Raw genomic sequence first — 18,554 nt, 5'->3', positions numbered from 1 at the left:
GCAGTACGCCTTGTAGAAGTGAAAAGTACTTCAAGAAAGATATCCGCCAGATGACGATATTTTATACAATATTTATTGACTAGTGCATTTGTACTATTTTCTTATACGAATGAGGTAACATTTCTATTATATACTCATGGTTTTTCCAACTAAGGCTTATTAATAAAAATACACTACAAGAAAGTAATTGAATTTATGCTCGATTCCAAAATGAATACATAACCGTATAATCATCAATACACTGTAAGAATATTAATGGTCACTTAGTACTGCCCATCGTTCTTTGATCTTCGTCGCTTGACGTTAGTATGAAACTTGTTTTGGTCTGCTTAAAACTTAAACGTGGAATTGTTTTGAATGAATACAGATTGAAGCAACTTTTCCCGTTGATCTTGGATGGATGGATTTTGTTTTTCTATTAGTCCACTAAATTTTGTTTTTCTGATTGTGATGGACTGGAATTATTAGCTGAGTCAGTACCGTGTGATGTACATGTGTAATTTGAGCAATGGACGGGCATTGGATCAGCCTTACCTCTGTTCCGTCATTGATTGCTTGGGATCATAATGTGTGAAAGATATTAATTATTTTAATTGAAACCATCAAAAGACGCTATGGAATATCACACTCGTGTCGTTTTGAGTGCAGTATGGACAATGTGATTCGAAATGTAGCCAGAATTACAGGACATTTTTGCGATGTATATTAGGTTTTGGAACCCTTGATATGTGCCATGTAATTCGAATTTCAGAACGAACGAAGAAAGTACATCTTGAGGAAATTCAAGAAGCAAAAATACAATTATATTTTATTGCCATTCTGATATCCAGCTAAAGAAGACATATATTTATGCTTTGGCACTTGCATGCTCTCCCAGCAAAGTACACGACTTGTATGGCTTATATCACTAACCTACATACAACACATTTATCAAATACCTTCAACGGGGAATTTGCATGCAGCTACTGTGTGACAGATAGCGGAAATAAATCTACTTCTACGTCTTGCCTTATTGATTCTGAGGTCCTTAGTTTTCCACAAAAACTTTCATGTTCGTATTTTGTCGAATTTAGTATTTTGACTGACTTATGAAATGGTACATATCTGATCGATATGCCATATCATTCACTCAAAAAGATTTTCTAAGCTATTGTTGTAGACCATAGAGAACAGTTGTAATAGTCTCAAACAATCTATTCGGAATAGCTACGAACATTTCTCCAAAACAACTGTTTAAATGATCAGAATAGTATTTTCGTACGTTTGTTGTGGAAATTGCGAATATCATGTTCATTCTTTTGCTTCTTTAAACTTTCGTCTAAATCAACTCGTCCTCATAGTTAATTTTATCATCTCTACTTTCAAATGGACGAAACATCTTATTGATTCATCCTTAAACAAATCTAATAAGCCTAAACCTAAAACATCTGCTACATGAGAGCACATTGTTTGCTTACAATGTAGTTCCTAATACAAGGTGCTATTTTCAGACACACGGTCGTGCAACATGAAACCGTGCAGTATGGAAACACACATCACGATTCTAACACTGTAAAATTAAGGGAGAAAAAATGAGCATATTATAATCCTGTAGACTTTTAGTCACTACTTGAAATATTCCGGTACATAGTGGTAGGCAAGGCAATACTCTTGGAGGCAGGCAAGTCACTAATATAAAGCCACTCGCAACAAGATGATTGTCAAGGCAATATTTTTATCGTGTGCTCGCGGGTGTTTAAAGCAGTCTTCTGTCGACTAATAAGTAAATACTAGAAAGGCATTCAGTACACGTTGAGAATTATTGGACTTGTTTTTCTCAAGTCAGTCTTCCTATAGGCGTGCAATCCCTAAAAGAACCACCCGTACATGGTGCATGATTGTGTATAAGGCACTCTTACTGTCGATGTACAAGTCACAACTGAGCACTCTTACTGTCGATGTACAAGTCACAACTGTCAAAATTGGTACGTTATGTTCTTTGTGGTTCATCGAAAAAACATATCGCTGGAAAATATATTGGTCAATGAAAAATGTTATGGGAGCTTTAAAGTGGAAAATGGGAAAGGACTATTTAAAATATATATTATTTACTAAGGTATTATAATTTAAACTGTTCAAAACACAATCAGACAATAAACATATTTTCATATAACAGTAAAATAGAATTGACTATAGTATGAATATGAATAACAACAATAAAACTACATCATTTGACAAACCTAGCAATAGCTACAACAAAAGAAAAACGAACTTTCTATTGTAACTAGTCTCAATATGATATCTCATTAATGCATTAACTGTAGTTACACATCTTTAAGATGACCAAACATCCACATAATGCCAAAGCTATACTACAAATGTAGCCTTAGTTCCTAATCAATTTAAACAATATCATCATGCCACCCTTATTCGGTAAGTTTTTAATTTGCCATGCATAAAATAATAAGATTTAATCATTGAAAGACTGACTAATGAAGAGCAAATGATGTCTGCATTTCAGATCTAGGAGTGACAATGCCGCCTTGGAAAAGACGAAAACATGGTAACAAAAGTGGTTATGACAAAATAATATATTAGGAAATAGAAACTATTTTGAAATTTGTTTGGGAAACCAAACGTGGTTCGAGGATATTCAATTTATAATGTTGCTTTTAGAACTAGTTGTATCGTTCTAATAATAAAATCACAGAATAAATGAAACATCAAACATTATTCTAAAATGTGTTTCTGTTTTCAACTAGGTCTGTTTGAAACAACCACTTGTGGCGAAAGATTAATGACCTCGTTTTACTTCCTGGCAATTTGTTACCCGATATCTCTGCCTGTATAGCAATATCACTGTGTATAGTGGGATTAAGTCATTGGACTTGTACAGTCATTAAACAATAATTTTGTCTTCTCTTTTCTCCACATCTATTTTTCTTTCATTTAATCAAAATAAGTCTAAATGAGAAAGTAATGTTGTTCTTGGATTCCACTACAAATAAATGAAATATAAAGGAATTATACCCAACAATAAAAAATATGACTAAAGCAGTGTTATGTCACGTGACTAAAGCTTTAAAAAGAGGAAGGTCCTGATTATTATACTTTAGCAAACTGTAGTCCAATCATGAAAGCTACGTTGAAGTAAAGCCTCTACAGGAACAATGTACTTCAAGACGCTCCTGTACCTTTTGTGCCTTGTCATCTTGTAACAGCCTAGCTGTACTCCCAGTGGATGATATCTCCTCCTCTTCCTCACATTGCTCATACGGCGGAGGATCCTCTGTGTAGATCGTTGGCGGCGGTAACAGAAGTGGCGGCGGTGGTCCATAAACCTCTGCTGATACAATGAGATTATTTGCTTGGTCAGTCTTAGTTCTGTCCTCTGGGACATCATTTGTAATTATCGGAGCTGTTGGTTGTAGAGAGTACATGGATCCATACAATGGTACAGGATGTTTGGTCCAATTCTTACAAATGTTATTGCACTTATGGTTTTCAAAAAAGTCAATTAATCCGGCAGAGCCCCCATCCCGCGGTCCATATATTTTGCTGACGGAGTGAATGGTAGGGTTTGACAACCTGAAGACATTTTCCTTAAAGATTCCCTTAAACTTGCAGATTACTAAATCTCCATTACTAAGGTGATAGGTAAAATGAGCAAATGCTGCAAGAACCTCGGAACCTATGCAACAGGTTGAACCTCGTTCTGAGACGAACATTCTGAATTCACTACCAAGATAGTCCTCGATAATAACATATTCATCTTCGCTGAAATGTTTCTTAAATCCTTTCAAGAATCTGGTTAGCACCATTACATCTGAAATAGAATCCATGACCGCCTCTACGGGTACGTTGAACTCAACCCGGATTCGAAAGTCATGTGACAGTATCATGCTATTGTAGTCTTTAGCATATCTCGTAGCAATCTCTGCGCGTGCTTTGTATTGATGCCAGTCGGCCTCTTTGGCGTTCAGCTCTTTAAACGCCTTGACCACGATATCTGTCTGAGACTGGTACCAGTCGCCATGATATGCGAATCCTCGGAACACATCAAAACTTGTTCCCATCCAGTCGGGGTAAAGTTCGAACGAACTCCAGTAGCAAAGTCCATTCTTCCAAGGAGAATTGCTGGGAAGGGTTGTGTTGTTTACGTTGATGTCAAAGATTCCCATCTTTCTCCAGTTGCTTGTTTTATTGCCCCTGTAAGAAAAAATCATCGATATTTACTAACAAGTATGTTTAAAAAAAATTAAATCGTTGCAATATTTGTCATCACAGCATGTATTCCAAATGGAAAACATCTTATACGTTTCGAAGGATATATTAAACAAATGATTTGAAGTTCAATTATAGTAGAAGCTGTTTTCCAAAGTAAGGAAAATCATTGTTTTGAATTATCAAAAGCATGTCTTGCAAACTATACTCGCAGTGAAATGACAAATGATGATTGTTGGAATATCACACATGCCACGCAAGTCCAATAATTAATAACATCGTTATAAGTTCAGAAATATCATCTAAAGCTATCTTCATCACCAAGAACTCGTTATATTTGACTTTACAAGGCACATATTTGCCTACAAAGCCCATGCCTCTGCGTTCGGTCGCTATGATAGCAAACACTCAACATTTCCCTTTACATACATCACATATGGTGTTATACATACTTATTTTGGTATTTCTGGAAAGGTCAAGTCAACGCCGACCAACAACTACACGCCGAAGGGAAATATCCCTAAGGTTTCTCGAGACATAAATATGCTAATGAAATTTGGGCTTGGAAATGTTTCATTAAAAATCCCCAACCACGTCTCACGGTGAGATCTATGAAAAGTGTTGAGAAATTGATTCTTGTGCTATCGAGTCACAATGTTTGACGCTCTTTCAACAACAAGGAATCTCCGTAACCCACGGAGCTATCTTCATGACCTAAGCGCCGATAGATTCATTTTCATATGGCCCAACCTGGGATATGAACCTTTGAAATTTGGCCTACCCGTTCTGTTGCTAGTCTTTTCACGCTACAGAGAGTACATATCTCCATATGAGAAATTTTAGATAGGTCCCGTGAAGGCCGACCGGGCACCACAAAGCACAAATAGCCAAGGATTCTCGAGCTATAAACATGTTAGATTGCCAGGAACTGGTGAGGTGCTTCTATATTAGTACTTTTTTGCAGGAACTAGTTAGAGAATCCAATATTAGTAACTTTTTGAGGAACTGGTGAGTAGATCTAATATAGGCAAGACTTTTCAGGAACTGGTCAGGTAAATTTTATCATATTTTAGCAAGATAATTCGTAGAATTTCAACACTTTTCATGCCCGTAACCGATAATTTCGAGTCACCAATTTCTATGCCTTTCCTCAGCCAGAGTTCTCAGGGAAAAATTAGGAAACGTGAGACGAGATGGGTCCTTGGCTATATCGAGTCACCAGCTGGACATATTCGCTCTAGAGGAGTTATACACACATCTGTAACGTTTGGAGTGCTTACACATCGGTACCAGCTATGGCATAACGGATAGATTAGCATTCTGGTAAAATTATAGGCGAAGCCACATGCAAGACGGTACTGTAATAAATTTGGAGTATGCCTTCTGGTTATATCGCCCCGTTTTAGGGAATTCTTAGATTATTTTGATTACTTGTTTGATTGTTGGAACTCGGTCCTGAGGAAATATTCCTTAGCCCAAAATAATTAGATAATTACTTGGAGCAAACGTGGCGGAGTGACGTGTTAGTGAGTTTCCATGATGCCATGGTTTACGCTTGGTGAATTCGGGTCAAAGCCGCAAGAGTGTCCCTGTCGTTCTATAGTAACTATTAAAACCTAGTGGTGTATATTGGTTGTGTGACTCCAGGTGCAGTATTTATAATTGGAGACTGGTAAATTACACAATGGAATAATCTAGAAGGGAATGTTTCTTCGTTGGCAAATACTGTTTATGACCACATGGTGGCAAATGTGATGCAATTTTACAAGCGAAATGTGGCTCGAAACCATGATTTGACTGGCCTAAGGTGGCGTAGTAAAAATAGTTCCCTGTGTTAGGGGAAGTTGTGTACTGTTGCGGCGTGAAATGCTGACTGTACGGAAAGTTGATGAAGACAAACCATGTAGATGTGCGGTTGACATACAATTGGTCATTTGTGAGCTCTGTTGTCTTATATTCATTAGAGTAAAATTATGTACAAAATGGACACGTTTGGCTTTTTAATTAACAACAGAAGTTGTATGGAAGTCTTTGGAAAATTTGGGGTAAACTTATGACTTCTAGTGGAATCGTTCCAGGATTTGACGCCACTTGATCAATGCAGATACCCCTGGTTTAAAACAGTACCTTAAATGTACTTGGTATCGACTGATAAGCCGGGGCCCAGTGTGGTTTAAAGCGCTCTCCGTTACGGATCACTGCCATCTCACCTCTGCGTGGGTTCGAGTCTCGGATTCGGCCAATGTGGGTACGTGAAAAAGCTTACCAGTAGCTTCTCGTGTGTTGGTGGTTCTTTCCGGGGTTTTCCTGGGTTCTTCCTCCACCATTAATACTGGCCGCCATGTATAGCCTATTATTTGCTGTAAAATAGCGTTAAACCCTACATAAACAACGACTGATAGGCCCGTTATCCTTTTGTTCTGTTGAAATTGTAAGGCACGAAGGTGCCTCAAGTGAGCTTAGAATCTATAATTTAGGCGACCCTCGAATCTAGCTGGCCCGAACAGCTAGCTGCAAGAGGGTGTATTAGCTACGCTTTGTATCGATATATAGCATAATGTTCCGATGAAGCTACACGAGACGGCAACCCTATCATCTGGCTGTCACGAGAAGGTAGATGCAGGAGGATGTCATATGTGTTCTTGGTATCAATAGACCCTCGCAGCCGGTGGCACGAAAGGCTAGTCGCAAGAGGATGCGTTACGTGAGCTTGGTATCGATTGAAAGCCTTATGTTCTGGTTTTGTCGCGTATCTGCCTAATTAGACAAGGACTATAAAGTGTATATAACTAAACAAGGAGAATAGAGAGGATATGACACGACATACACTAGACAAAGACAACAAAGATGGCATGAGTCGTTTTAAAATAATTAAGGATAATAAATTCGGTATGGCTAGATTTACACCAGACAAGGACAGTGGAGTGAGTATGACTCGACTTATGCTAGTAAAAGAAAATAGGGTTGTTATAAATGAACTTACACTGGTATGGCTCAAGTTACGCTAAACAACGACAGTCGAATGGTTATGACTCAACTCACACGCGACAATGACAATGGAGTGGATGTGACTCGACTTACCCTAGACAAGGACAATACCGTGTTTATAACTCAACTTACAAGAGATAAGGATAATGGAGTGGTTGTGATTCGACTTCTACTTGACAAGGACAATATAGTGAGAATGATTCAACTGACACTAGACAAGGACAATAGAACAGATGAGACTTGATCGATAATACAGAGTGATAACAGAGGTTGGCAGGACGCTAAATGCATTTCGATGTGTTTTGCCCCTGTTTTTAAAGAGGTAGTGCAAAGAAACAGTCAGAATGTTTCGTCTCACATTAGCCAGAAATACAAGAAAAGGCATATCATTCATACACTGTGAACAGTCTTACTTGTTTTTAAAAGGAAGGTGTGTGTGTGGGGGGGGGGAGAATAAATATTACTCAATAAGCTAAGCAATCAAATGTTACAAAAAAAATTTACATTTCGTGCAATGGGTGTAACCATTTCTGTGCTTATACAACTTTAGACTAATATTTTCTTATTATCCGATAAACACTTTTTTCTTTGCATTGATGTACTACACTGTACAATTCTAAATCATGCCCTCCACAAAATGAATATAATACTTTAAATTCGCATTTATTAGTGTGAAATAAAATAGCTTAAGCAACACTCATCAAATTTGAACAGACGGTACATATTAACCGGCAATGTATTATTAAGGATCTCGTAGGGTAAACCTTTACTGATCTTGAGTTTAAAAGCATACCATATTGTAAACAGCAACTGGAACTGTGCCATAAAGGATCTAGTATAGAAAAAAATTACAATACTTTGTGTCGTAAAGGATCTAGTGTGGAGAACATTAAATGGAAGTGTGTCATAAAGGATTACGTATGGAAAACATTAAATGGTATTGTGCTACAAAGGATCCAGTATGAAAAACATTACATGGTATTGTGTTATGAAGGATACCGTATGGAAAACATTAACTGATATTGTGTTATAAAAGATCCCTTATGGAAAACATCAAACGGTATTGTGTGATGAAGGATATAGTGTGGAAAACATTAAATGGTATTGTGTTATAAAGGATCCGATAAGGAAAACATTAAATGATATAGTGTCATACAGGATATAGTGGGAAAAACATCAAAATCAGTTCTGTCCAACCTTTTTGACACCATGGGCCACTGAAAAATGTTTTTTCTTGAAGCCGAGGGCCGCAGCAGAAAACTGAAAAGCAACGACTATACAGCTGCAATACCTCTGGCTGGCCATTTAAAATCACCCGCGGGCCGCATGCAGTCCGAGGGCCGTGGGTTGGACAGCACTGCATTAAATAGTATTGTGCCATAAAGGATATAATGGGGAAAACATTAAATGATACTGTGGTATACAGGACCCCGTATTAAAAACATTAAATGGTATTGTGTCATAAAGGATATAGTGGGAAAACATAAAATGTTACTGTGTTATAAAGGATTTCGCATGGAAAACATTGAATGGTATTGTGTTTTAAAGGCTTCTGTATTGAAAACAGTAAATGTTATTGTGTCATAAAGCATCCCGTAAGGAAACATTAAAAGATATTGTTTCATAAAGGAGATCGTATGGAACATATTAAATGATATTGTGTTATAAAGGATCCCGTATGTAAAACTTTTGTCATTGTGGCATAAATGATCTAGTGTGAAAAGCATTACATGGCACTGTCATAAAGTATCTAAATAGTATTATCACACAGGATACCTTGTGCTTTATACCTTACGAGCAAGAACCTCCGGCTCATAATCCGTTACATTTAATTCAATGAAACTGCAGAGCGCATAGCAAGAAAACAAAGAAAAGAAAATCCAAAATGTTCGATAAGTTTACCTTTATTCCAAGCAAGGTTCCAGCATAAAAATGCAAAGACTCCGACCTGGTGTCTTAAGAGCCTGACATAGAGTCTAAAAAATATGACCTTGATTATAAGTTTCGCATCCGATATATTTCAACCATAAGGAAATTATCATCCCATGAAACCTAACACCCGTGTTCCTAGTGGAAGGCATTGTCAGCAATAATTAATATATGATTTATTATCTATAGCATAAGAGATGGCCTTATCAACGACAGTGTATGTCTAACTTCGTACAGTCAGTTGGAGGGTTTTATTGACAGCAGTGCATGCTTGATTTCATACAGGTATAGCATTTGAATTAAATTAAATATGTACAGCTTTAAACATAAACTAAAATCGGTAATCATCAAGAGCAAGAACGAAAAGGATGGACACAATATAAATTATCTTTTCATAACTAACACTAGAAATAATAATTTCTCTTTTATTATTAACGCATCGTAAAGTAATTTCGTTAGAGACGATAATATTTTCGTATTACTAGAAGTTAATAATTCGATGTACATATGCATGGATGGTTTATTCCAAAAGTACTTTCGAATTAAGTTTACACGGAAGACAGTCTACACAGGAAATACTCTAAAAAAGTACATTCATCTTCAGTATCATGGTCGGCCCAGGTCATGAATATCTTTCACTTCTATCGATTATATTGCTTCCATATTTTCCAGTATTAGTTCTCAGAGCATGTGAATACACCAAAAGTTTTGACAAAGTTGAGTAATGTGTTAATATGTTTATGAAGAGACAGTTTGTTGCAATGTTTGTTCTTTTATTATTATAATCTGATAGAAAGGCATCGTTGTCATCTCCGTCATCATGATCAAATTTGTAATCTTTATACAAACATTGGCCAGTCTTTACCAGCCGTGCACGAAATGCATGTGAAGACCATACATTGGATTGACTCTACAGGATTACAACAGCTACAAAATAAGAACGACACTAGGTATCCCACGAAGTCCACATAATATCAAACACCAATCAATATATAAACAAAACATGTCCATATATAAATGTAATGAATGTTGCCATAGCTACTTCTAAATGTACAGACTAATTTATTAATGATGACACAGAAACAGGAATGTGCTAATTGTCTTCTAGTAGTCGAAATGTTTATCTAATCAACCACTGCATTTAGCGTATTAGCACTGTGGGATAAAGACCGCAGTCGGCCGAAGAAAACCTTCTACACTATTTATAAATAGTAGACCAATCAGTTTGCAACAAGAACGTAAAGCTAATAAAATCACCACAAATATGATCGAAGTTTCGAATTCGTTACAAGAGAACAGAATCTGACATGATATTACATCCATGTTATCAATGTACCGTTATAATTCAATCACTGGCCAATCCATGCATTGTTTTATAGTCTTCTACACCCAACCCAGCCCAACAACCCCTTTCTGGAGTTTATTTTTTTCTCTTCTGAATTCATTTCCATATACGTTATGGGAAGGAAAAGAAGTGTTATATTAAGTGAATAAACATAAATACTTTAGTTGGCGCTTACCATGCTCGCAGTTTTAGTTCAATCAGTGGCACAGACAATAGCTATAATATCTACACTTTTTCTGATATTGATACGAAGAAAAAAACATTGTAATAAGCACAATATTCCAGTCAGCAAGTTTTATCGTTTTGCAATTGTTTCGCTTTTTAATTTTACAAATTGGTCCACGATAGAGCTATTTTGCCTCATTTTCCCATTCTAATTAAAAAGAGCAAAGAAAATTTACGCTACGTGAATTTTTCTGGTAGAGAATAAAATTGAGATGGTTGGGGTAGTTCTATGGAAAAGCGATCCCTTGAAAACTTTGCTGTTCTTACCTTCCATTATGACATCAAATCCAAAACGTTTATGACACGAGGAAATAGGCATGGTGACTCATTTTAAGGACATTAAGGACAAGATGCAAAACTTGCATATACGACAAAGATTTCCCTTCAAAGGAAAGCATATGTAGGATATCTGGATCATTTTTGTGCATTGATATAATGAAAAAGCAAACTTTACACATAATAAACAAAGGAATGTACTAAGCATGTGCATCCGCATACAGGTAACTTCGACCAGATCTATCTTTACAGTAACTACCATTATGCCCTCAAAACTTATCTTACTTGATACAGGAAACGAAACAAAAACAAACCTGAAACAGTAGTAATCAATATTTATAGTTATCGCAATAATGTGCATGTTAACGTAACGTAATTTTCCTCGTGGCATGAGAAATAGGAAAACAGAATGCATTAACTTCCCTTTTCTTCTATACCGTAACGCAAATATAAATTTCTTCATCAAATATTTTACTAGATCAAAGTATATAGTATATGTATAGTATATGCATTGTATATATATGATATAAGTATAATATGTGGAAGCAAATGTATAAAATGTGTATAGTATATTCATAGCATATGCTTTGCATATGTATGCCGTATGTGTAATATGTGCATAGCATATGCACACTATGTGTGTAGCATCTGCATAGTATAGGTATAGTATATGAATTGTTTATGTATGTTGGATGTATAGTATGTGCTACGCATATGTATAACATGTGTATAGGATATGTATAATATAGGTATAGTTAATACTACGTTTATGCATAGTATATTATACTATATGTATTTTATATGCATTCTATATGTATATGGCAAGTACGTATGTATTTTAATATTTTATTTTAAATACTATTATAAGAAAATAAAATTGATTTTATAGTAGTTGTATATTAATTTTTAATTCAAAGGTTATATGGTTTGACCATGAGTTCTTGCCTTGGAGTGTATATACGTGAGGACGCTCGTTCGTACGTACGTAATGTCATGCAGTAACCCCGACTGACATCTTCAAGTAAGATGATGCAACATTTATATTTGATAGGTTAGTATAATGTTGCCGTCAATTTGTTGTTGTTATTGTCATTATTGTCATACTTTGGTTCACCGGGAGACAGGAGGTTGGTCATTTGATAGAGAAACAAAATTAGTGGGAATAAAAAGGGAATTAGTAAACATACTTAATTACATTAGAAAATTATTTTCTTAAACTGATCGCAATCTTACGACTACACAAACCTCCCTTTCATAATTATATCATTAATTGTTAACGGTGCAAAGCTAAATGCAACAAACATTTCAGTTTTCATTGCCTGTATAAAAAACGATTAACAATTTATTTATTAATCATTGATTAGTGCTCGTATGTATCATGAATTTAATGAGTAATCTTGACTTGAAATGAAAAGGTAAGAAATATTACTTTAAAAATAATTTACGGCGTTTTAGACGCAACGTGGGCATGGGCCTGTATTATTGGTTTGCATTTCCTAATCGAACAGTCTTAAACTCAAAAGGTGGAGAGAGAGAGAGAGAGAGAGAGAGAGAGAGAAACTTACATGTATCCTCTGTACGTGTTAATGTCCTAGATAAGCATGTCAGATTCGACTAAAGTACACATCCCATAATAAGACGATGCAAAGGGAAAAATGTTCTGCTCCGTCTTAAGGAAGGCGTTGTCCTGAGCTGGAGCAACTTACTGACCTAACTTATACACACGATTACTGCCGGTTGTGTGGTGTTATTAATTAACAGCCGACAGTATTACTATAAGAATCATTATTCGCTTACTGCTGATTAACTGTTCATCAGATGAAGGGGTAAGTAGAGGTTAGAACCCGACATTATTCAGTGTTGCAGAGGTTCGGCTCATGCCGGCAGATTTACTGCAGATGCTGCTAAGTGCAAATTACCTTCTCGTGCTGCTGGCAGTCACTATGGTAACGGATTCTTATTTTTGAATTGGTTTACGAGCAATTGCTGAATGTGATGGAATATCAGAATAGACATCACTTAAACCTTTTTAGCATACCATATGTATCTTGTGTTTGATATATACTATTTTCATCTGAATGTTTATTTTCACACTTACGGAGGGGTGGGGTGGTATTTACAATCAAATAAGTCATCCAAGGCATGTTCTTATTTACAAATGTGTTAATGGAACACATATGGTGTCCATTTATCTCCAAACTATGTACAAGGTGTGTGAAGCCTAACAATATCGTTTACGTTTTGAGGCTCAAACTCCATTCAGTTTCAAAGCCAGGCAAGGAGTTATTCAAAACAATCGTTTATTATTTCCTTGTCATGACCTGGAATTCTTTGTCATTGACTATTAAGGTTACTGAAAGTTTACAATAATTTAAATATAAATACCGATACTCCAAAAATGGATAATTGTTGCTTAATAAATAATATGTCTGGCTATCAGCTTGCTCAATGATTTTCACATGATTTCAGTTTATGTTGCCTAAATATATGTAGTTTTAGTTAGCTTATCAAAGACGATTCAAGAGATTAGCTCATCATGCTGTCCTGTTTTATTTTTATCATTAATAATAATAATAATAAAATAATAATAATGATAATATTAATTAATATTATTATTATTATTATTATTATTATGTTGATTATTTGAAGTCGCTTTTAAAAACTGCTGTGAAGCAGAATTCAACGGCCCAGTATGGGTCCCTACTCAGATTTCACCAACTGTGCGGAAAGCGTATCATCTCCACCCTCTAAATATTTGGAAAGGTTACATACCCACCTCAACCGCTACTAGTTCATTTGTAATGTACAATGTCTAGCTCATTGATAATGTACAATGTCTAGCTCATTGGTAATGTACAATGTCTAGCTCATTGATAATCTACAACGTGTAGTTTATTGATAATTTACAATGTCTAGCTCATTGGTAATGTACAATGTCTAGCTCACTGGTAATCTACACTGTCTAGCTTATGATAATTTACAATGTCTAGCTAATTTGTATTGTGCAATGTCTAGCTCATTGGTAATTTAAAATGTCTAGCTCATTGGTAATTTAAAATGTCTAGCTCATTGGTAATGTACAATGTCTAGCTCATTGGTAATGTGCAATGCCTAGCTCATTGGTAATGTACAGTGTCTAGCTCATTGATAATGTACAATGTCTAGCTCATTGGTAATCTACACTGTCTAGCTTATTGATTATTTACAATGTCTAGCTAATTTGTATTGTGCAATGTCTAGCTCATTGGTAATTTAAAATGTCTAGCTCATTGGTAATTTAAAATGTCTAGCTCATTGGTAATGTACAATGTCTAGCTCATTGGTAATGTGCAATGCCTAGCTCATTGGTACTGTACAGTGTCTAGCTCATTGATAATGTGCAATGTCTAGTTCATTGGTAATTTACAATATCTAACTCATAGGTAATTTACAATGTCTAGCTCATTGGTAATTTACAATGCCTAGCTCATTGGTAATGTGTAATATCGAGCTCCTTGGCAATTTACAATGTCTAGCTCATTGGTAATTTACAATGCCTATCTCATTGGTAATTTAAAATGTCTAGCTCATTGATAATGTACAATGTCAAGCTCATTCGTAATGTACAGTGTCTAGCGCATTGATAATGTGCAATGTCTAGCTCATTGGCAATTTACAATGTCTAGCTCATTGGTAATTTACAATGTCTAGCTCATTGGTAATTTAGAATGCCTAGCTCATTGGTAATGTATAATGTCGAGCTCCTTGGCAATTTACAATGTCTAGCTCATTGGTAATTTATAATGTCTAACTCATAGGTAATTTACAATGCCTAGCTCATAGGTAATTTAGTGTCTAGCTCATTGGTAATTTAAAATGCCAAGTTCATTGGTAATTTACAGTGTCTAGCTAATTAGTAATGTACAATACCTAGCTCACTGGTAATTTATAATGTCTAGCCCATTGGTAATGTACAATGTTTAGGTCAATGGTAATTTAAAATGCCTAGCTCATTGGTAATGTACAGTGTCTAGCTCATTGGTAATTTACAATGTCTAGCTCATTGGTAATTTACAATGTCTAGCTCATTGGTAATTTACAATGCCTAGCTTATTGATAATGTGCAATGTCTAGCTCATTGGTAATTTACAATGTCTACCTCATTGGTAATTTACAATGTCTAGCTCATTATGCATGGTTATAAAGACGATTCTACTAAGATCACAACTACGGGACATTTTAGATTCCTAAAAGAATGGATAGACAAAAGTTATTTAGTTTTCGCGATTTCATATTTTTTCTGTGTTTCACTTGCAAAAGTGAACTCACTCACTCACTCACTCACGTATTCATTCAATCAATCAATCAGTCAATCAATCAATTAATCAATCAGTGAAAATTTAAAAAATTTAAAATATCATGTTTCTTTAAAAAAAATAATTTAAAACCCCTTTGGACACTACACTACACGTTCAGCGAAGAGAACATGTAGGCGCGGGCCAATAACTTGTGTACGCTAATCAATAAAGTGTACCAAACACGCAAATCATACTTGATAACGATTGCGGCATGAATCAGTTTTGTTGTCATGGAAATATGGAATCAATATATATGTGGACCGACATAGCTAGTGTAAGGAGACCATGAATATAACATGGATACGTTAGGAAGGATATATATATATATATATATATATATATATATATATATATATATATATATATATATATATATATATATATATATATATGTGTGTGTGTGTGTGTGTGGTTGGAAGTGATGTGCCATGTGGATATAGACGGACAGGTTTTAATCACAATTTTATCAATAAGTAATATCATTTTTGTAACTTGCTGAAAGTAGATTGGTATGAGTTTACTTACATTAGTTACGATTGTATCGAAACTATTAATAACACAAACAGGCTGAAAAAGGATATATATATATATATATATATATATATATATATATATATATATATATATATGACGTTGCCATATTGCAGTGTTTCCCAAACTTTTAACATTCACGTACCCCTTATGGGACATCGGTTTTATAGGTACACCCTTCACTCAGTGCCGAAATCTTTTGGCTTCGAATTTGAGTGATTTATTTTCTGCCGCGTACACCCAGAAACCCTATCACGTACCACCGGTAGTACGACTACCACACTTTAGGAAACACTGCCGTGGTGAGTTTATCATATTTTAAGGCTTAGGATTAAAAAGAGGATCTATCATATTTTAAGGTTTAGGATTAGGGTTATGATTAGAAAAAAGATATATTTTTGGCACGTTATCTCATTTACATATATCAGCAGTATACCATTTAAGCTCTTCCTTGCTACCCATGCTGTTATAAGGTGAAGTTTCAACTACACACTTTTCGCCAGAATATTTTCGCGGAGAGAAAGATTATCTAAGCAGATATAAAGTCCCTTGCTATGCTTTTTTACGACTACTTCTAACCCATGTATACATATGCGTGTAATGCATACTCATACCTCAGGCATACATATGCATTTAATACATAGATCGAATCTTTGACTACTCCTACCTCAGGTAAACATATCCATGTATTTCATACTCCTACCCCAGGTATACATATGCATGTACTCATTATTCCTACCCCAGGTATACATATGCATGTACTGCATAATCCTACCCCAGGCATATGTATGCATGTACTCCATATTCCTACCCCAAAATACATATACATGTACTGCATATATGTAATTTTTGACAATCTATCAGTTATTCTAATGTTGTTGCTCTTTTTTTACCATATAACTGTCTTTAATTATTCAAACCTACTTATTTTAGAGGGAAAATTTTTAACTTTTCACATAATAACCTTAGTGTGTTGTTGTTGCTGTTGTTGCTTGGAGGATTGTTCTTCGTTTATAGGTTCTGATCTAAGTAAATAGATGACTCTACAAATTAATCGAAAGACAAAATTTCAAAGTTCATATATTAGCTTTCGCCCTTTGACAGTTCGGTTGTTTGAACAACGAAAAGCTTCTGGCCCTTTCTTCGTACACGGAGTAATATTTCCCTATAACGCATGCGTTAGCATAATTCCGCCTAAAATGTTCCTTCAAAACGATAGAGGAGGATGGAACGATGATAAAGGAGACATCAAAATAGAGGAAAGAGAATGATACAAGCCTCACCCAATATGGAATCCAACTTTCAGCTGTCCATTCTAATGTGCGAATCAAGAACAACATCGTCAGGCACGATGTTACAGGTAGGAAGTTAAAATATCCCCAAAAGATTCATAATTCCTGTTCACAGCTCTTTTAGTCATTGTAGATAGAGAATATGTGGTCAAGTTGATGTGCATGACTGCAGAATATCGTACCACTTAATTGATCAGTGAACGGCTCGTGTAGTCAGCAACTACGTACGTATTAGAAAATTGATTTCCGATTCTCTAATGTAATTTGGGATGTAGCCGCAGCCATTAAATATGGATCAGTCGGTGCTAAGGGAGTTAACCCGTATCTATGCTTTCGAGCATATTCAGTTAGTTTCATTGATTGCTCGAAATCTTCGCGTATTAAAACTCTAAGTATGAAACTGATACACATCTCCCACTTACCTCCGTCATCAGGCTCCAAACTGCACTATTGCTGCTAATTAAGCCATCTTTGCTATCTGGACATTTACAATAATACGATGGCCTATAATACAACATCAAAGTAACATAATTTGTACATCTTCACAATTTGCAGAAATGTGTGTGTGTGTGTGTGTGTGTGTGTGTGTGTGATTTGGTTTGTTAACGAGTGTGTGTGTGCGTTTGTAAAAAGGCGCGAAACGGGGACATCAGTGTGAATACACACCAACAGACCGGGGACACACCTCGAAACGGGGTCGTCCCCGTTTTGTAATTTCGGCTTCAATGGAATGCCAAGGTCTTATTTAATGATACAAACCTTAAAATAAGCGTATCTGAGCATGTCCCCATTTTTGCTGGTACTTTTTCACATCATGCTAACAACAACAATACACACGTCCCACTCGACTCAAAAGCTAGTGTGTATCAGTCGGAAAAATGCGTTCCCGTTTACGCGGTAAAAATTCACACTGACATGATGTCGGCTTTCACATATCGCTTCCGATTTACTGACAGAAGATGGCATCAAGAAGAGCTAACAGGATTTAAATAATTTGTATAAACATAGACAAATATATATGATATATTTTCTATTTTAACACAGAGAGCAATATCTATATATATGTTTATTAATGGGTAGTCCAACGTTCATAACACATTTCGCCAAATTAGATCGGGAACCAAGAAAACTGAATAAAAGGTTTTATGCAGATATTATGCAAGGTTTTTACGATGGTGAAGATATTCTAGCAATTCATCTGGGCTTGCAGATTTTATCTCATATTTAACTCTGAGCCATGCACATTTGGATAAGAAATACACTGGAAAATATCAACATTGATTTTAGTTCATTCAAATGTAGTTAGAAGCATAATAACAAACAGTATACATGGTAACCAAAATATAATACCATTTCTTTCCTACAATTAATCGCATTAGAGGTAAATCCAATAAGTTAAGATTGAGCCAATAGGAAATAAAAATAACT

At 35.6% G+C, this 18,554-nt stretch overlaps 1 protein-coding gene across 2 annotated transcripts; it reads right to left on the bottom strand.

Annotated features, from left to right (window-relative positions):
- Positions 1-796: 796 nt before the first annotated feature.
- On the bottom strand, positions 797-17,398 carry LOC149780696 (uncharacterized). Of its 2 annotated transcripts, none has more exons than XM_089937732.1 (2): positions 17,118-17,398; positions 797-4,188 (listed from the first exon to the last, which is right to left on the bottom strand). In XM_089937732.1, the coding sequence occupies exon 2, from the start codon at positions 4,158-4,160 to the stop codon at positions 3,120-3,122; it is 1,041 nt and encodes a 346-aa protein (XP_089793858.1). In that variant the 5' UTR covers positions 4,161-4,188; positions 17,118-17,398; the 3' UTR covers positions 797-3,119. The 2 variants fall into 2 exon arrangements, with proteins under 2 accessions (XP_089793858.1, XP_089793857.1); XM_089937731.1 differs by lacking the exon at positions 17,118-17,398 and adding an exon at positions 12,532-12,840.
- Between the last annotated feature and the right edge of the window lie 1,156 nt (positions 17,399-18,554).

Source organism: Sinohyriopsis cumingii, chromosome 16, assembly GCF_028554795.1.
Source record: "Sinohyriopsis cumingii isolate HCF-2022 chromosome 16, ASM2855479v2, whole genome shotgun sequence".
Classification (NCBI taxonomy): Eukaryota; Metazoa; Mollusca; class Bivalvia; order Unionida; family Unionidae; genus Sinohyriopsis; species Sinohyriopsis cumingii.
The sequence above is the reverse complement of the archived record's forward strand: the minus strand, read 5'-3'. Positions and strand labels throughout refer to the sequence as shown.